This window comes from Doryrhamphus excisus, linkage group LG9 (assembly GCF_037039965.1).
Source record: "Doryrhamphus excisus strain RoL-2023G ecotype Guam linkage group LG9, RoL_Dexc_Guam_v1.1, whole genome shotgun sequence".
In the NCBI taxonomy this organism is placed as follows: domain Eukaryota; kingdom Metazoa; phylum Chordata; class Actinopteri; order Syngnathiformes; family Syngnathidae; genus Doryrhamphus; species Doryrhamphus excisus.
Window position 1 is genome coordinate 16,765,767 of NC_136365.1, and position 16,633 is coordinate 16,782,399.

At 43.2% G+C, this 16,633-nt stretch overlaps 1 protein-coding gene across 1 annotated transcript in view; it reads right to left on the reverse strand.

The window, feature by feature from the left end:
* Positions 1-16,202, reverse strand: part of cxxc4 (CXXC finger 4) — a 34,841-nt gene extending 18,639 nt beyond the window's left edge. The window contains exons 1-2 of the mRNA XM_058059450.2: positions 15,871-16,202; positions 13,556-14,494 (exon numbers count right to left, since the gene is read on the reverse strand). Of these exons, the coding sequence (XP_057915433.1) occupies positions 13,556-14,380 (825 nt within the window). The 5' untranslated portion in view covers positions 14,381-14,494; positions 15,871-16,202. The remainder of the gene's footprint in view (positions 1-13,555; positions 14,495-15,870) is intronic.
* Between the last annotated feature and the right edge of the window lie 431 nt (positions 16,203-16,633).

Consider the following 16,633-nt stretch of genomic DNA (forward strand, 5'->3'; position numbering starts at 1 on the left):
GGCTGCTAGGGAAGCTCATTTCTCTCAGAGCAAACCTCATATGCCAGAGAGGAACACGTGAAATTTGGGGTAAACAAAGCAAACCGATGCTTGAGGAGGTCGGGAGTTACTGATGCTTGAAGTCTCTAGCAGGAATGAAAGTCAGACGTATCGATGTATTTGAAGATAAATTAGTAAATAAATGAATTATTGTAATTATGTATAACATTAGAGTTCAGGGCCACTGCAAATTGTCCATAGGTATGAATGTGAGTGTGAATGGTTGTTTGTCTATATGTGCCCTGTGATTGGCTGGCGACCAGTCCAGGGTGTACCCCGCCTCTTGCCGAAGACAGCTGGGATAGGCTCAAGCACACCCCGCGACCCTCGTGAAGATAAGCGGTAGAAAATGAATGAATTAGAGTTCGAATTATTTCATAAGCGGCTGGATGGTACAGCGGAAGAACTAAAATTTTAAACACTTATATGCTAGGACTACGTTAAAAAGCCATAGCATTTCAGTATGTGGAATCAAACTACGGAATGGATTGAGTAAGGACCTCAAACAATGCACAACGATGAGCCAATTCAAGAAACAATACAAGCAGTTGATGTTTGCTAAATACAAGGATGAAGAGTCTTGAACCAGTCATGATGTGCTATATATATCACTATATTGACACTTACTATGGTACACATTATGTCATTGGATGGTCATATCACCTTGTACTTCGGTACGTGACAAAAAAAAAACTTAAACTATATTAGGAAAGCAGGAAGTGAACAAATGTAACAGTTACTGATTGTAAAAGTACCAGATGGAGGGGTAGGATTTAATAAGCTTTGCTTCTTCCTACTCCTTTTGGACATGTGGAACTGTGAACTGATTATGTGATGCATTCAATTGTAATCTGATGCATGTTCAAATGAAATAAAACCATTACCATTACCATTACAGTGGGTAACACCTCCCATGGCAATGAGTAACAATAGTCGAAAACCCAAACAAAGTATCAGTACATTGGACGCTTTGTGAAGAATGGAAAGTGGTTCTTGTAGAGTTGGGAGTCCGGTTCAGGAATCCTTGTGTGTGCTTTAATGGTTCATAGAAAATACACAGAACAATGAACAACTTAGTATCTGTCTCCTTCTTTCCTTCTTTTTATGCACTGCATTGAGTGCTAATGATACTTTTGAGGACACGGCATATTTCTGAGTGGGCTTTTTGTTTAAAATATAGCTAAAAGCTGGCAACTGCCAGACCTTTGATAAAGAAGGTGAGAAACACTGTTGAATTCAAGAAGGAACTCGTATCAAAGTACAAAGGTAGCTCACATCTATTAGAAAAGGTTTGGGTTCCTTAGTTAACACTGGTTGCAAGGGGAATGGTTTAACAGAGACACATAACAGATAGTATGTATGCGTGAAATGATGATTGTACCTGCTACTGAAGTGTACAATAACGTTCAAGGAAGCAAGGAAACACCTCGAACAATCTACTCTTTTAAGTTTTTTTGGGTGAATATTTTGGGTGTCTGGAATGGATTAATTGGATTTATATTATTTCTTATGGGAAATATGTATTTGTTTTTTCTCTGACCTTTTAAAACAGATTAATGATGAAAACTCAAGTTCCACTGTAAACTAGAGTAACAATTTTTAGGGCATTTCTGTATATAAATGAAGCAATAACCTACAGAAGAGCTGATGATGAAATGCATTATTGCTGCGCCGGACATGCGCCTAACATTTTGATACCTGAGGGATCCGTTATGGAAATCTGAAATTTCCCAGCCTAGGTTGCAGCCCTTTGAACAGCGAGCGTGAAGCAGCGTGGGCGTAACGAAGGGAGGAAGGAAGCTAAGCAAGGCGACGTGCTGCCACTTCTCTGAAATGTTAAATTGAAATGCAAAGCAGGAGCAGGCCTTCTTGTTTGGAGCAGATTTGCCAGCATCTGTGTGGGAGCCCTTCCACTCAGAGGGTCTTTACGCACGACAAGGCATATTTACTGGAAATCAACTTAATATTTAGGTTAGGGTTAGTGACGGCGAAGATCTCAAGTGGAATATCAATCAGTAGGGACTGGATGTAAATGACCTGGCCTTGATTAAATGGATAGCTCGGATCGTGACGTTGTATGACATCCCCATCAACAGTGTAGTGCATCAACGGTGACTTGCCGAGCAGAGTTGTGTTCAGAACATAGGTCCAGTGTTCAAACGATGAATGCATTTACATCAAAATAATTCGGCATTACTAGCATCCATCATTGTGTATGTGTTCTACAGTGTTTACATGCACAGCTTTGGAACATAGCTCGCACTACCCGAACTATCCCTGTATGTAGGTTCTGGACAAATACTCAATAAAGTCGTAAGTGAAAAAAAAAGTATGCAGAAAAACACAACGGGACATGATAAACCTATTTTTCCAAAGAAAAACTGTTCTGGGCTCCACAGTGGTACACTTACTACAATGAGTAAATTCATTCATTCATTTTCCACCGCTCACGAGAGTCGCAGGGGTGCTAGAGCCTATGCCAGCTGTCTTCGGGCGGCGTACACCCTGGACTGGTCGCCAGCCAATCACAGGGCACATATAGACAAACAACCATTCACACTCACATTCATACCTATGGACAATTTGGAGTCACCAATTAACCTAGCATGTTTTTGGAATGTGGGAGGAAACCGGAGTACCCGGAGAAAACCCACGCATGCACGGGGAGAACATGCAACATCTCCACACAGAGATGGCACAGAGATGGCCGAGGATGGAATTGAACCCTGGTCTCCTAGCTGTGAGGTCTGCGGATCGAGAGACATTCCCAGGCCATTTGGGAGACATAGTCTCTCCAATGTGTCCTGGGTCTTCTCCGAGGTCTGCCTCCCCAGGGAGGCGTCCAGGAGGTGGCCCAAGCCACCTCATCTGGCTCCTCTGAATGCGCAGGGGTAGCGGTTCTACTCTTTCGGATGGCAGTGCTTCTCACCTTATCTCTAAGGAAGAGCCCAGCGATCTTGTCCTTTCTGTCACTACCCAAAGCTCATGACCATAGGTTCCACTACACTCCTGATACAAAATTTAACACCAGTTGAAAAATGGCATCATGTGAATGAAAATTGAGGTTCTCAGTAGAGCTTCAAAATCCAAAAAGAAGAAATGGGATAAAGTATTTTATGCCCAAAGTCAGCTGGGATAGGCTCCAGCATATCACCATGACCCAAGTGAGGATAAGCGGCAAAGAAAATGGGTTGTAAGTAATTTATTGCCAACAACCATAAAAGCGAAAAGGACTGTTCATCAGCTGATCAAAGGTTTAAGACAAAATGTGGATTCCATGTTATTTTCTGTCAGGTATATACAAAGTCATGGTCTTTTGATGGCAAAGGCAAAAAAGCATTCTCTCTTTGTACGTGGACAAATTGTTGAGCTGCATAAGCAAGGCCTCCGAGGTTGGAAACAGTAAGACTAACTTCTTCAAAGATCCCCAGGGTTGTGGGACAAACGAGTCAAGCGGTAGACCCTAAAAACATGTCACCGGCACTGAGTCCAAGGGTCTGACTTGCTGCCTGTTAAGACACGGGATGACCCTCGGCTCAAATGAAGGTTATTGCTGGTGCCGAGTGTAGTCCAATTACCATTAGACAGCGTCTGCGAGAGAAGGGTACGCCACAAAATTGCCAGTTCGGACTTTGCACAAAAGCACGAAATATCAGACATTCAAAGGAAAATATAACCTTGATGGTTCAGATGGATTCCAACATTACTGGTATGATGATCCCACCTGAGATGTTTTCGACCTGCCCCATCTTCATCTGGGATACTTTTCCCTTCAATGGAACAATGGAGCTATGTGAAGATGATGCAGATGGCATCCCTCATGACTGAAGGCTGTGTAATGGTTGTTTTTTTGTTGCCCGTCTTCCAGAGGAATAACCTCACTCTTTCGGACCATCCCATGTGTTCCACTGATCTAAATCCAACTGAGAACATTTAGGGATGGAACACAAGAGAAGTTTACAAAAACAGTACCAGTTCCAGACTGTGGATGCCCTCTGTGAAGCTATCTTCACCGCCTGGAGCAACATTCCCACTAGCCTCCTAAAATCACTGGCATCAAACATGCCCAAACCATTCATTCATTTTCTACCGCTTTTCCTCACGAGGGTCGCAGGGGTACTGGATGGTGGGGGTACTATCCCAGCTGTTTTCGGGCGAGAGGCGGGGTACACCCTGGACTGGTCGCCAACCAGCCAATCACAGGGCACATATAGACAAACAACCATTCACACTCACATTCATACCTAGTATGGACAATTTGGAGTTAGCCAATTAACCTAGCATGTTTTTGGAATGTGGGAGGAAACCGGAGTACCCGGAGAAAACCCACGCATGCACGGGGAGAACATGCAAACTCCACACAGAGATGCCAGAGGGTGGAATTGAACCCTGGTCTCCTAGCTGTGAGGTCTGCGCGCTAACCACTAGACCGCCGTGTTCCTTAAGATCCAACCTTCGGTACGAGGTACATTATTAAAAAAAAAACAAAAAAAAACCTCAAACTGTATTATGGAAAGCAGGAAGTGAACAAATGAAACAGTTACTGATTATAAAAGTAAACTGTATTATAGAAAGCAGGAAGTGAACAAATGTAACAGTTACTGATTATAAAAGTAAACTGTATTATGGAAAGCAGAAAGTGAACAAATGTAACAGTTACTGATTATAAAAGTAAACTGTATTATGGAAAGCAGGAAGTGAACAAATGTAACAGTTACTGAATGTAAAAGTACCAGATGGAGGGGTAGGATTTAATAAGCTTTGCTTCTTCCTACTCCTTTTGGACATGTGGAACTGTGAACTGATTATGTGATGCATTCAATTGTAATCTGATGCATGTTCAAATGAAATTAAACCATTACCATTACTGTGCAAAAATGTTTTAACTGGTCTTAAAATTTAGATCAGAGTCCATAAAGCTAAACCAACGCAGTGTGCTAAGGACGGCAGCTAACAAAGGTGTAACCCACGCAGAGACCCTCTGCTTAGTCATTGCGGCTCCACGCTCATCAGATGGGGGGGGGGGGGGGGGCGGTCACAGTTTGTCAAGACACAGCTTGCACGCTGAGCAGACTGAAATCACTCAGCACAGACGGATCTTTGAGGAGCGACAACAAACTGTGAACATCTCAATAGTTCATCAGCAAGTGGGAGACAAAGAGAAAGGAAGGAATATATCCACCTGATGTCATCAAGCATCATAAATCCTATCCACTGCCGGGGGCCACAGCCCGACTTCACACCACTATGACGCTCTCTAACCTCGGGGTTTCTGTCAGGGAGAAGGGGGGGTGGTGGAAAAAAAAAACCTTGAAATATCTTTCTGGGCATGGTGTCAGATGCTTGCCATGAAATATTCATAATGTGCGAGCAGAGCCACAATAGAGGAGGTGGCAGCGTGCGAGGATTTGACTTGCAGAAACGGGAGACGCTTAAAAAAACCACGTTGGCCGATTTATATCGGCGTCTCCGCCTGTCACTCACACATTCACTTTCACCTCAGCGCGCACGACGACGAACGACACCGGGGCGTACGCCACCGCCATCCTTTGAACCAACAGACTCTGTCAACGCATTCAAATTTGCACCAGGCATGTTGGATCACAATTCCATGAGCTAAAGCCAACCTAGCCTATCCTAGCCAACCTAGGATCATGGAATCACGGAATGTAATATCCTTATGGATGTTAGCCATATTATTTCATATCATATTATTCATTCATTTCTACCGCTTATCCTCACAAGGGTCGCGGGGGTGCTGGAGCCTATCCCAGCTGTCTTCGGGCGAGATGCAGAGTACACCCTGGACTGGTGGCCAGCCAATCACAGGGTACATATAGACAAACAACCATTCACACTCACATTCATACCTATGGACAATTTGGAGTCGCCAATTAACCTAGCATGTTTTTGGAATGTGGGAGGAAACCGGAGTACCCGGAGAAAACCCGCACATGCACGAATAGAACTTGCAAACTCCACACAGAGATGGCCGAGGATGGGATTGAACCCTGGTCTCCTAGCTGTGAGGTCTGCGTGCTAACCACTCGATCACCGTGCAGCCCATATCATATTATATTTATTAATTTTATTCACTATTGGACACCCCAGCCAGTCACGCCAACTTCACTGTACTTGGTAATGGTAATATTTCATATGAACATGCATCAGATTACAATTGAATGCATCACATAATCAGTTCACAGTTCCACATGCCCAAAAGGTGTACAAAGAAGCAAAGCTTATTAAATCCTACCCCTCCATCTGGTACTTTTATAATCAGTAACTGTTACATTTGTTCACTTCCTGCTTTCCTAATATGGTTTAAGGTGTTTTTTTTTTCATTTTTTTGTCCCATACCTAAGTACAAGGTGATATGAGCATCCAATGACATAATGTGTACCATAGTAACCGTCAATATAGTGATATATATAGCACATCATGACACATACTTAGTGTAAAATGAAGCTAACCATCATAAACCATCAAAAAGAACACAACACATGCTTTTTATGGGTCATGAGAGCATAAAGACAAACAAACCGACAGATCGGAAACACAGAAAATCCCAGCAATTCGTGGGGGTAACATGCCAACATCACTCGCAATTGGTAAAAAAAACAAAATAAGCCCATAAAAATGTTAGCTTTCCACACCCTCCCTCCAAACCCTCCTGCTAGCTCGACGTTTGGAGTTCTCCTCTAATTTCAGATCAACGTTTGCAGCGAAAGTGACAGTTGTAATTATTAGACTAGATTCAGCTCCTGAACGCTCCCCCTTGTTTCTTCTCAAAACTAATGAATGATAATGGAAGATGATCAATGAACAGATTAAACTGAAGTCACGGTGTAGCCTTTAGCCTGGACATCAGGCTACCACCGAGAGAAGACGTTTCTCCAATCCACATCTACTGCGCATAATTTATGATGATATATTAACCATATATTGTCGGTCAAAGCTTGTGCTGCCGTAGCCAAACAAACATCTCATAGCACACAAACTATGGTGCATTAAAGGACCGCTGAAAAGTGCAAAATCTCACAATAATGATAAAACATTATCAGCAGAAGGTTAGAAACAATTTGAAAAATCAAATAATGTTTAGCATCTTATTAAGATTACAAATGGGGTTTGGGCATTGGGAGTGTTCTTCACTAATCTGTCCATTCCAAACAGACAAAACATGCGCAAAGCTGAAAACACGTCAATCATATTTTCCGAGGGTATTAAAACACTTTGTTCCCGAGATGTTCCGACGCATTTACCAAAGTCTTTTCTCACGCAACCTTTTTCATATACAAGCCTTCCGTAATGACGAGATACCTTTTAACTTCTCAGCCGGAGTCGGCATCAATAATTTACTCTCATGTGTTTAAAATTTAAAGTGCCACACATTAACGTCCTCGCGCACCTGCTCTTTTCACGCTTGTCCGTCCACCAACCGCCTCCCATCCTACCATCCATCTAACTCTCGCTTTTCTAGCCCTCATGCGCCATAATAAAGACAATGACAATGAGTTCTGTGTCACCATCGAAGCAGGGATGTTAAATCACACAAGGGCAGGTGGAGGCGACAGGCCACGTAATATAAGGGCATCATCCGCCGGACGCCTCCGATTACGCTGTGGCCCTAATTGGACGGTAGTGGGGGAAAAAAAAAAAAAAAAACACACAAAAAAAAAAACACACAAAAAAAAAAAACGATGAATTCTTTAACAGTGCCACGCATTGGGGTTTGCCTGAGGAGGACAGCTTTTTGGCACCGTTGGAAGCTGACAGAACATCCATGCGGCACAGGAATGGAAAAAGGGGGGGCCGTGACGATGAATGAGGCGGCTGAGCCTAGCTTGCAGCGTAGATGCGTATAATTAAGCAGGATGCATCACGGTTCCGATGGCAAAATCCTATTGTCTTGACAGGGGCTTAAGGTTGCCCTTTAGGTGGAGATGCTTACCGCCTCCTTCTTTCCTTCCCCCCTCCTCCTCCTCCTCCTTCCGCAACCAAATTAATCTGCAGTTTTAAAGCTTGAATAAACCCACTAAGTTAGAAATCTAGTCTGTCCCTCTGGCTTTCCTATTGCATTCCCTGTATTTCTATACCCCTGACTGGGAGCACTCAGTGTTATCGCCATGGAGGTAAAGGTTCTGGGGGGGAGGGGGTGAAGGTTACAGATTGCTCCTTATCTATTCCGAGCACACCTACAACAAATTAGACCTGGCCGCCGCCGCTGATTCGGTGCCCTCGCTCTCATTAAGAGGCTGAATCCGAGCTATTTTCCTCAAGGTCCCGCTTCCTATCTGCTTTTTTTTTCCTGGCCTTGTCTTTTGAACACAATAAGCAAAGGCTCCCGAACAGACGTGCCACCTTCACATCGTTCTCATTTCATGTTGTCATATCAACATGACACAAAGGAGCCCGCGGGTGGGAGGGGATGCTGTGCTGTTTTCCACGCACGTGACTCGATGCCGGCCTCTGACATTTGCTCATTTAAAAAAAGGGTGAAATCTGTTCAACCGGATAGCGGTCTTTGCTTTGTCCTGCTTTCCAGCCACATAAGCTTAGTCTTGTCGACTTGTAGATGCACCGCGCTGTGTTATTTTCGGAATTTTCCATCACTAAGCTTGCCTACATAATCAACTAAAGTTTTGATAACATTAACAGTGTTGTGTTGACACATTTTATTCAAGAGCATCCGGGACTGAACGTCACACACGCGACCGAAAACCTTGAAAACGACATCAATTATGCATGCGAGGCATAACCTTCAAAGTCCAACTGAAGGTTGAATTTAAATTGTCGCATGGTCGGACGGTCTATTAATACATTGACGTCCTCGGTCAGACCTGTGCAAGGAAAAAGGATCCGTTTTGAACAACAAATACTGCTCCGGTGTCTTTTAGTAGCACTTATTGATCAATAAATTGAGCTTGACATGCTCTGGGTAGAATTCTCAGTTTAAGCCATAAATTACAATATCATATTATGACATCGATTCTGTGCTCGGGCATATCTGTATGGAGTTTGCATGTTCTCCCTGTGCATGCGTGGGATTTCTCCGGGTACTCCGGTTTCCTCCCACATTCCAAAAACATGCTAGGTTAATTGGCGACTCTAAATTGTCCATAGGTATGAATGTGAGTGTGAATGGTTGTTTGTCTATATGTGCCCTGTGATTGGCTGGCAACCAGTCCAGGGTGAAGACTGACTGGGATAGGCTCCAGCACCCCCGCGACCCTCGTGAGGATAAGCGGTAGAAAATGAATGAATGAATATTATGACATTGATTCTGTGCTCGGGCATCTCTGTGTGGAGTTTGCATGTTCTCCCCGTGCATGCATGGGTTTTCTCCGGGTACTCCGGTTTCCTCCCGTATTCCAAAAAACATGCTAGGTTAATTGGCGACTCCAAATTGTCCATAGGTATGAATGTGAGTGTGAATGGTTGTTTGTCTATATGTGCCCTGTGATTGGCTGGCGACCAGTCCAGGGTGAAGACTGACTGGGATAGGCTCCAGCATACCCGCGACCGTAGTACCGAGGACAAGCAGTATAGAAAATGTATGGATGGGTATTATGACATTATATTAGGTTATATAGCAGTCACTCTCAATAAACACAATAAGTCAGCAACAGGAAGGCTGCTTTGTTTGGGCACTTCATTCTACGGACCAATACAGTACAGGGCAAACATGCTAGTTAAGTTTGTTAACTGCAATACTATATGGAAATTGAGGCAAAATTTCAGGAAAAAAAAAAAGTAGAATCATGCTTAAGCTGGGGCACATGGGAGTTTGATCATACTATAAATTGTAATTGTATCCAAAAAATTAAACCATTGAACAATGATTGAAGGGTCACATGGTCACATTATATGCAATATTTCTTTGTAGTCATTCTCATTAAAAAGACATTAGCTGACAACTTCCGGTCGTTCCGTTCCAAGTAAGGCCAAACTGTTTGTATCACCATGTCAATGAAAGCTGCCAAGAGCATATTTAACGATTTAAAGTTGAGTTGAACGCTGACACACATATGATCACATTTGCAAAGTTCCCCAAGAACCTTTGAGACGAATGTAGCTGCACAGGAAACGTTAGGTTAGATGAGACTCTTCTGCCAACCTAATCCATCCTGGAAGGAAAAGAGCGGGGTGAAAGCGAGAGGCGGAATCTGCTGCGGAACAGCATGGCGGTGACACAGGGCAACTCTCGAGGGCCTTGCATTAGTGTGCTAAATTAAAGGGGATATTAGATTAAATTGGCTCTCCGATTTCAGGGGTGTGAGTAAAATTCTGATTTGCATTTTTTTTTTCCAACGCTGCTTACGATATAATTAGTTCAGGGCGATTCCCATGTGGAAAACGCTGACAGCCAAATCTAACTGGCTGCCAGTAGCTTATCATCTCTTGCAAGGCAAAAAGGTACACAAGGCGAGCATTTAGCAAGAGGATGTGACGGTCGGATTCAAAGTGTGGGATGGAGTTAGCATGTGGAGAAGTTTCTTCCCAGAATGCCTCTGAGCTTTAAACAATCCAGACAAGGAGGAAAAAGATCCCGATTCCCATAATGTTAACTTTAAAAGTGCACTTAAGACCCTCAAGGAGCTTGCATCCTATTTCCGTAAAACAGAAAGTGCAGGTGTAATTACAGGTGCCTGGTCCAAAAATTACCACTATCAAAGTGCGCAATCGTAAAAAAACTCCCTGAAGATCCTTTTAAAGGTGGATATGTTTTCATGTTTGGTGAGTCTACCCATGCATTAAAAAATTGTGAGACAAACTTCCTGGACATCTGTTTGAGACACCTGTTTGTGCACAAGATACGTCCGGGAACGGAACACAAGCTTCCGATTGTCACCTCTGTGGGTCTACAATCCCAGCCCATAACCCATCAGAAAGCCTTTTATTGGAGCACATAAACTTTAGGATCGCCATTATTCCACCTTTAACCGTTTTCCTGACCCGGTGACACATGACATGCAAGTAAATATTAAAACCTGCACACTTCACAATTTTCTGCCTTATGGAGTCAGTCCTAATTGTACTAAAGTCATGTTAAGTCGCTTAATTAATTTTGATACTAACCCAAACGTCTTCAGTTTTTCAGTGAAAATCAAATTTTGCCTCTCAATGTTCGATCAGGGAATTTAAACAATCGCAACTGGGTCGCACGTTTCACCTCTAATCCGATCAGGTTTCATCAGTTCATGCTCAACGACTAGACGGGACCAAAACTACTTTGACTTGATAGGACAGCTCTAGTCTGAGAAATTGGTGCAAGATACAAAGTATTTATATTCAAAGGAGGAGGCATGTCCAGTTTTGTATTACCTTCATTAGCATTCAATTCACATATAATCAGAGCCCTACTCTGCCGACATCATATGGCGTAGGCTACAATGCTTAGCAATCTGGTATTCCGGATTCAGGTTTTGTCTCATTCAGGAAAATTACCCAGAAGTTCATTGAGAAACACAATTTTAATCTGTCTCATTTTCTTGCCCTGAATTTGGGTTCAGGTTAATGAAAGATGCATTTATTTTGTATGTTTGCTAGGACAGCATCTTCATCATAAACAAGTACACCAAGTTTGATCTAGGTCCGACCTTGTAAAGTTGGCTTATGAAGAGTTTCGTCTACGTGGGCACATCATCAATGTAACCTTCAAAAATGGCCGCCATCCTGTGGTGTAGGCTAAATTTTTTTATAATTTTGTGTTTAGACAAGAGTGCACAATGGTCCTGATTGTTGAGTACATGATCCCAAAGTTACGATCGGTGCAACACTCACCAAAATCATGAAACTTAGCTGTTGCTAAGACATCAAACTACGTCATACGTCACAACATCGTGAAGGTAAATCTATAATCACAGAACACCCGTCCCTCCTCCAACACTTACACCCCCCAAAAAACTCTTTAAAGAGATGGCAAGAACGTCCACATGATCTAACAGTCAAACCATTTTGCCCCAAGGTTGCCATTGTTGATGACTTGTACATACAGTAGGTCATCACCATCAGTGAATACATTCAAATAATACATGATGATAAACGTCTTCAAACTCAGCCCTCTAATTGGGTTCAGATAAACCTCTTGCGAAACAGTTGGTCTTCTCATTGTTTTTCTGTCTTAATTAGACCAAGGGCTATTTTACCAAAGGAAACAACAACTGGACATTAATACTTGATGGCTGTTAAAACATACAGTAAACCCCTCCATTGTCGTGGTTATTTTTTCTTTATGAATGGAACATGTTTGAAAACCGGTTTCCGATCTTTTGTTTAACATTATGAGAGCCATCTAGAAATGAAATATAACACCATATAATCCCCTTTATAGTTGTATTTCCCAATATAGTAGATATAATCAAAACAAATAAGTCATTAAGACAGTTTACCTTCCATGGGCTCACAATCCATGGCGGACGCAACATGAAGTTGGGGGTTCAGAGTTGAGTTTTAGCTTGTTGTGGGCTATGGCCGCAACAGTAACAATTGTTATTAATACATTCCAATTATTATTAATATTATTGTATTATTATTACTGTGTCTGGTGTGACATCATTTCCTCCCACATTCCAAAACTTCATATTGTCCATAGTCCATGAGTGATATGAGTGAGTGATTTTTATCAAGTAGGCATTTTTGTGATGCAAATGTATTACTCTTTTGAACGCATATTGTTTTGAGAAGCCAATCTTAAGTGGCTCCCACCAACTAACTGGATTTACATAGGTATGAATGTGAGTGTGAATGGTTGTTTGTCTATATGTGCCCTGTGATTGGCTGGCCACCAGTCCAGGGTATACCCCGCCTCTCGCCCGAAGACAACTGGGATAGGCTCCAGCCTCCCCGCGACCCTCGTGAGGATAAGCGGTAGAAAATGAATGAATGACTGCTTAAATATGGATATTTTTTACTACTAATAAGACAACAGCATATTATTTTAATTACTGTTTGAAAAAACGCAATCGAGTGAGGGAACAATGTCGGAACCGTGATGTAGCGAGGGTCAACCGATGTTAAGACCAAGAAGTGTAAACTTGGAAGGTGTTTTGAGAAATGCCATCAGCAGTCCCGCCATGGTTTTCAGCATCTCTCGGTGGTCGGAGGCTGAGGCTTTGCGGGATATTGATTCTCTCCATCTAGAGACGGTTTCCATAATTGGTTAAAATGACCGGGTGCCGAGAGGGATAGCTCTCTGCTGAAAACCATTTCCCAGCCCCGCTTGGAGTCGAGCCAAGCTCTGGGTTGTTCGGATATGTTCCAGCCCCAGTCTGACTGGCAGCAATTAGGGGTGTCTGAGCCAAGCTCAGCTTGCGCTTCGCACAAACACCCCTAATTACTGCCAATTAGGCTAGGCGGGTAGGCAGATTTGAGAAGCCGGGGGGATGTTCAGGCATGGGTGGGCATGGAAACAATTTTCAAGGGCTTAGAACGTGACTGGATGAAAAGGTTAATGCTTTGGAGTGCAAGGGGATAATAACAAAAGATGGGAAAGCCGAGCCCCGGTTCTCACCTCCAGCGACGAGCCCGGCTTCTTCTTCAATTCCTCGCATTTCCTAAATTTGCAGATCTGGTGGCCCGTTTTGCGGTTTCGACAACTGCTGCAGACACCACAGTTGATTAGCCGCCTGCAGGGTGCACAGACCCCACACCTTTTCCTTTTCTTCTTTGCCGGGTTTCCACTTGATGCCGAGGAATTATTCTGTGGGCAGTCTGCCAGATTGGCAATTTGAAACGCACTGTCTGTAACGGCTGCTGAGGCTGCGGGGGAGTGAAGGGCTGTCATGACGATGACCCCGGGAGGTAATGAGATGCCCCCTAAAGCCGGAATAGCTGAAAAAGTTCCAACACGTTCAGGGAGATTCATTATCTCTGCTTCGGCAGCGCCGCATTTCAGCTTGTTCATGCATTCTCCTGCTAAAGGTCTGCAGTGTTCGGGGGATAAGGTAGAGAGGAAATTATTATTTGCCATTTGCAGCGTCTCTGGCGGCACGCCAGGCTTACCCGGCCTCTGGGAGTCATTTCTATGCATGCTGGTCCTATTAGGGTTTATTGCTGCTGATTTCCTCCCCCAGAGCATGGCGTTATCGCAGTTCCAAGGGGACATGCCGATTCTGGCGCTGGGAAAAATGGGCGTCGTGATGCGGGCAATCTTGGCAGTTTGTGGAAATGCCCCATTGGTTTTGTAAAAGTTCGCAAAAGACCTGTACCTTTCCATTTCGGCGTTATAATCCAAAAGCTGGCTTAATCCACCATCCTGGAGATTATCCTTTTGTAAAAGAGAAACGTCGGCGTTCTGTCCGTTTTCGATGCAAAGCGCACTGTTTATGTTAGACATGGCTGAGAAGGGCTTGTCGTTGTTTAGGAGAGGCGGGCGAGATTACTGTGGCCTTGATCGAACTCGAGTTGTTTACCAACAGTGCCGTACCATCCTGGGTTAGCTTCTCCGGTGCTAAAAGTAGGGGGAAAAGGAAGAACAGTTACACACAAGAGATATTGACAGTTTTGTTTATAAAACATATAAACAAAGTCAATCCAGCTAGTCGGGTCTGATCTTAAACTTGATGAATCGTCAACAATGAAACAGACCACTGTGTCATCATTATAATGATGATTTAAAAACACACTCTGAATATTATGTGATCTCCTCAAGGTGCTTTTTACTCATTGGAAGAAAGTCAAAACATTTTCATCTGGAAAGCTAGAAACTGCAAATGAAGAACGTAAATAAACTACTTTGCATGCAAGAAACACCAAACAGGACCTAAGAACAGTCTTCCAAGAGGTATCCTAAATGAGTGAAAAATATTATATGGCATGCAAATGTGTGTTATGGACATTTGCGGATTCAATGTTTTGGTGTACCAATTCTTGAGAGATTTAATTACATAAATGCTCAGGCAGGCTATATGGTCCATGCACCATAGGTTACCCAAGAACACCTGCTGGTCCCCAAACACAACACAAAAAAGCCACTGGTGTATCTGCATCCGGATCATGGACCAACTTGTGTCATCTGTTGTGTGTGTTATTGTGTGTGTGTTATTGTGTGTGTGTGTGTGTGGTTCATTTTCTCTATCTCTACACTACTGTCTGGATTTGGTTTCCACAAGATAAAAGCCCCATTAGACACATCTAGCCTTATAGTTCCATTACCTTTCTCCCCTGTGCGTCCCCTCTTATTTGGCAAAGATGATCCATTTCCAGGATAGATGCCTCAAAAATATACTATGATACGCACTTTAGAAGTAGAAATCACACCAACATTACCGATGCGATTATATGTTAATTATTTATCTGACGTAATCATAAACATACATAGGTAACTATCAATAAAGATTAAAAAAAATGCAAATTTCTTATCAAGAGTACACAACTTTAAGATTCAATGCTAAGAATATCTCAAAGAAGAAAAAAAAACACAGCCAAGAGTTAATTGAAGCGCCTCCTTGGCCTAATCATCAACCCTTCTATGGGTGATTATTACTTAATCAATCCACCCCTAGAGCAGAACATGCAGCCCAAAGGCAATCAAGTCACCGGCATTGATTTTCAGCCTGTAAACAAACTTTACAAAGATAGAAATGTCCAATATGAACACACAGGCGCTCGGGATAAAGCTAAGCAATATTAATTACATTCATTGTGCACCGTGGGAGATATTCCCCTCAAAAGGTCACGCATAGATAATCCCAATGCAAAATAAATCCGTACAAAAAATAAATAAATCTGACATTGCTTAGGTCACTTTACAGTCACAAAGACACATGAATGCATCACAGTACAGGACAGGAATTACAAAAGAAAGTAATGGTGGGGTTCACCTACCAGATTCCCGTTGAGAGCGGTTCCCGAGGCGCTAGCAGCCTGCGGCCGTGCACACGCACATTACCGCTGAGAGATGTGGAAGAGTGGAGGTGGCGGAGGGGAGTGTGGGGAGAAGAAAAAAAAAAAAAAAAAAAGACGCGCAGACTCTCAAAGAGGAGCGTGTGTGCGTGGAGAGGGGGGGAAGCGCTCACTCAAAACAAAAGAGCCATGTCTTTTTTTTTGTAGCGACTTTCTTACCAAAGGTGAAAAATAAATGAAAGCATAAATGGAGGTTTAAATAATGCGAAAATTGGCGCGAGAAGCAGAGGGAGTTGCTGTTGTCCTGATACTGGGCTTTGTGAGAGAGAGTGTGTGAGCGTCTCTCTCTCTTTCACTCTCTCTCTCTCTTTCTCTCTCTCTCTCTCGCTCGGTAGCTGCTGTCGCTGTGTGTGGCTGATTGGTGCTGAGGTGAGGACGCGGGGATGTGGACACCTACTGATCATTGGCTGGAAATTACTATAGAAACACACGGGGAGGTGGGAGGGCACAGAGGCAGTCTCGACATGTGCAGCGTTTGTACACTGAAATATTTCATGTAAACAAAGGTAATAAAATATAAGTAAGGATGTGGGTTAAATTTGTGTTCTATTGGTTCGTCCTGCGAGGTTGCACGGTGGTCGAGTGGTTAGCGTGCAGACCTCACAGCTTGGAGACCCGAGTTCAATTCCTTGCATGTTCTCCCTGTGGATGCGTGGGTTTTCTCCGGGTACTCCGGTTTCCTCCC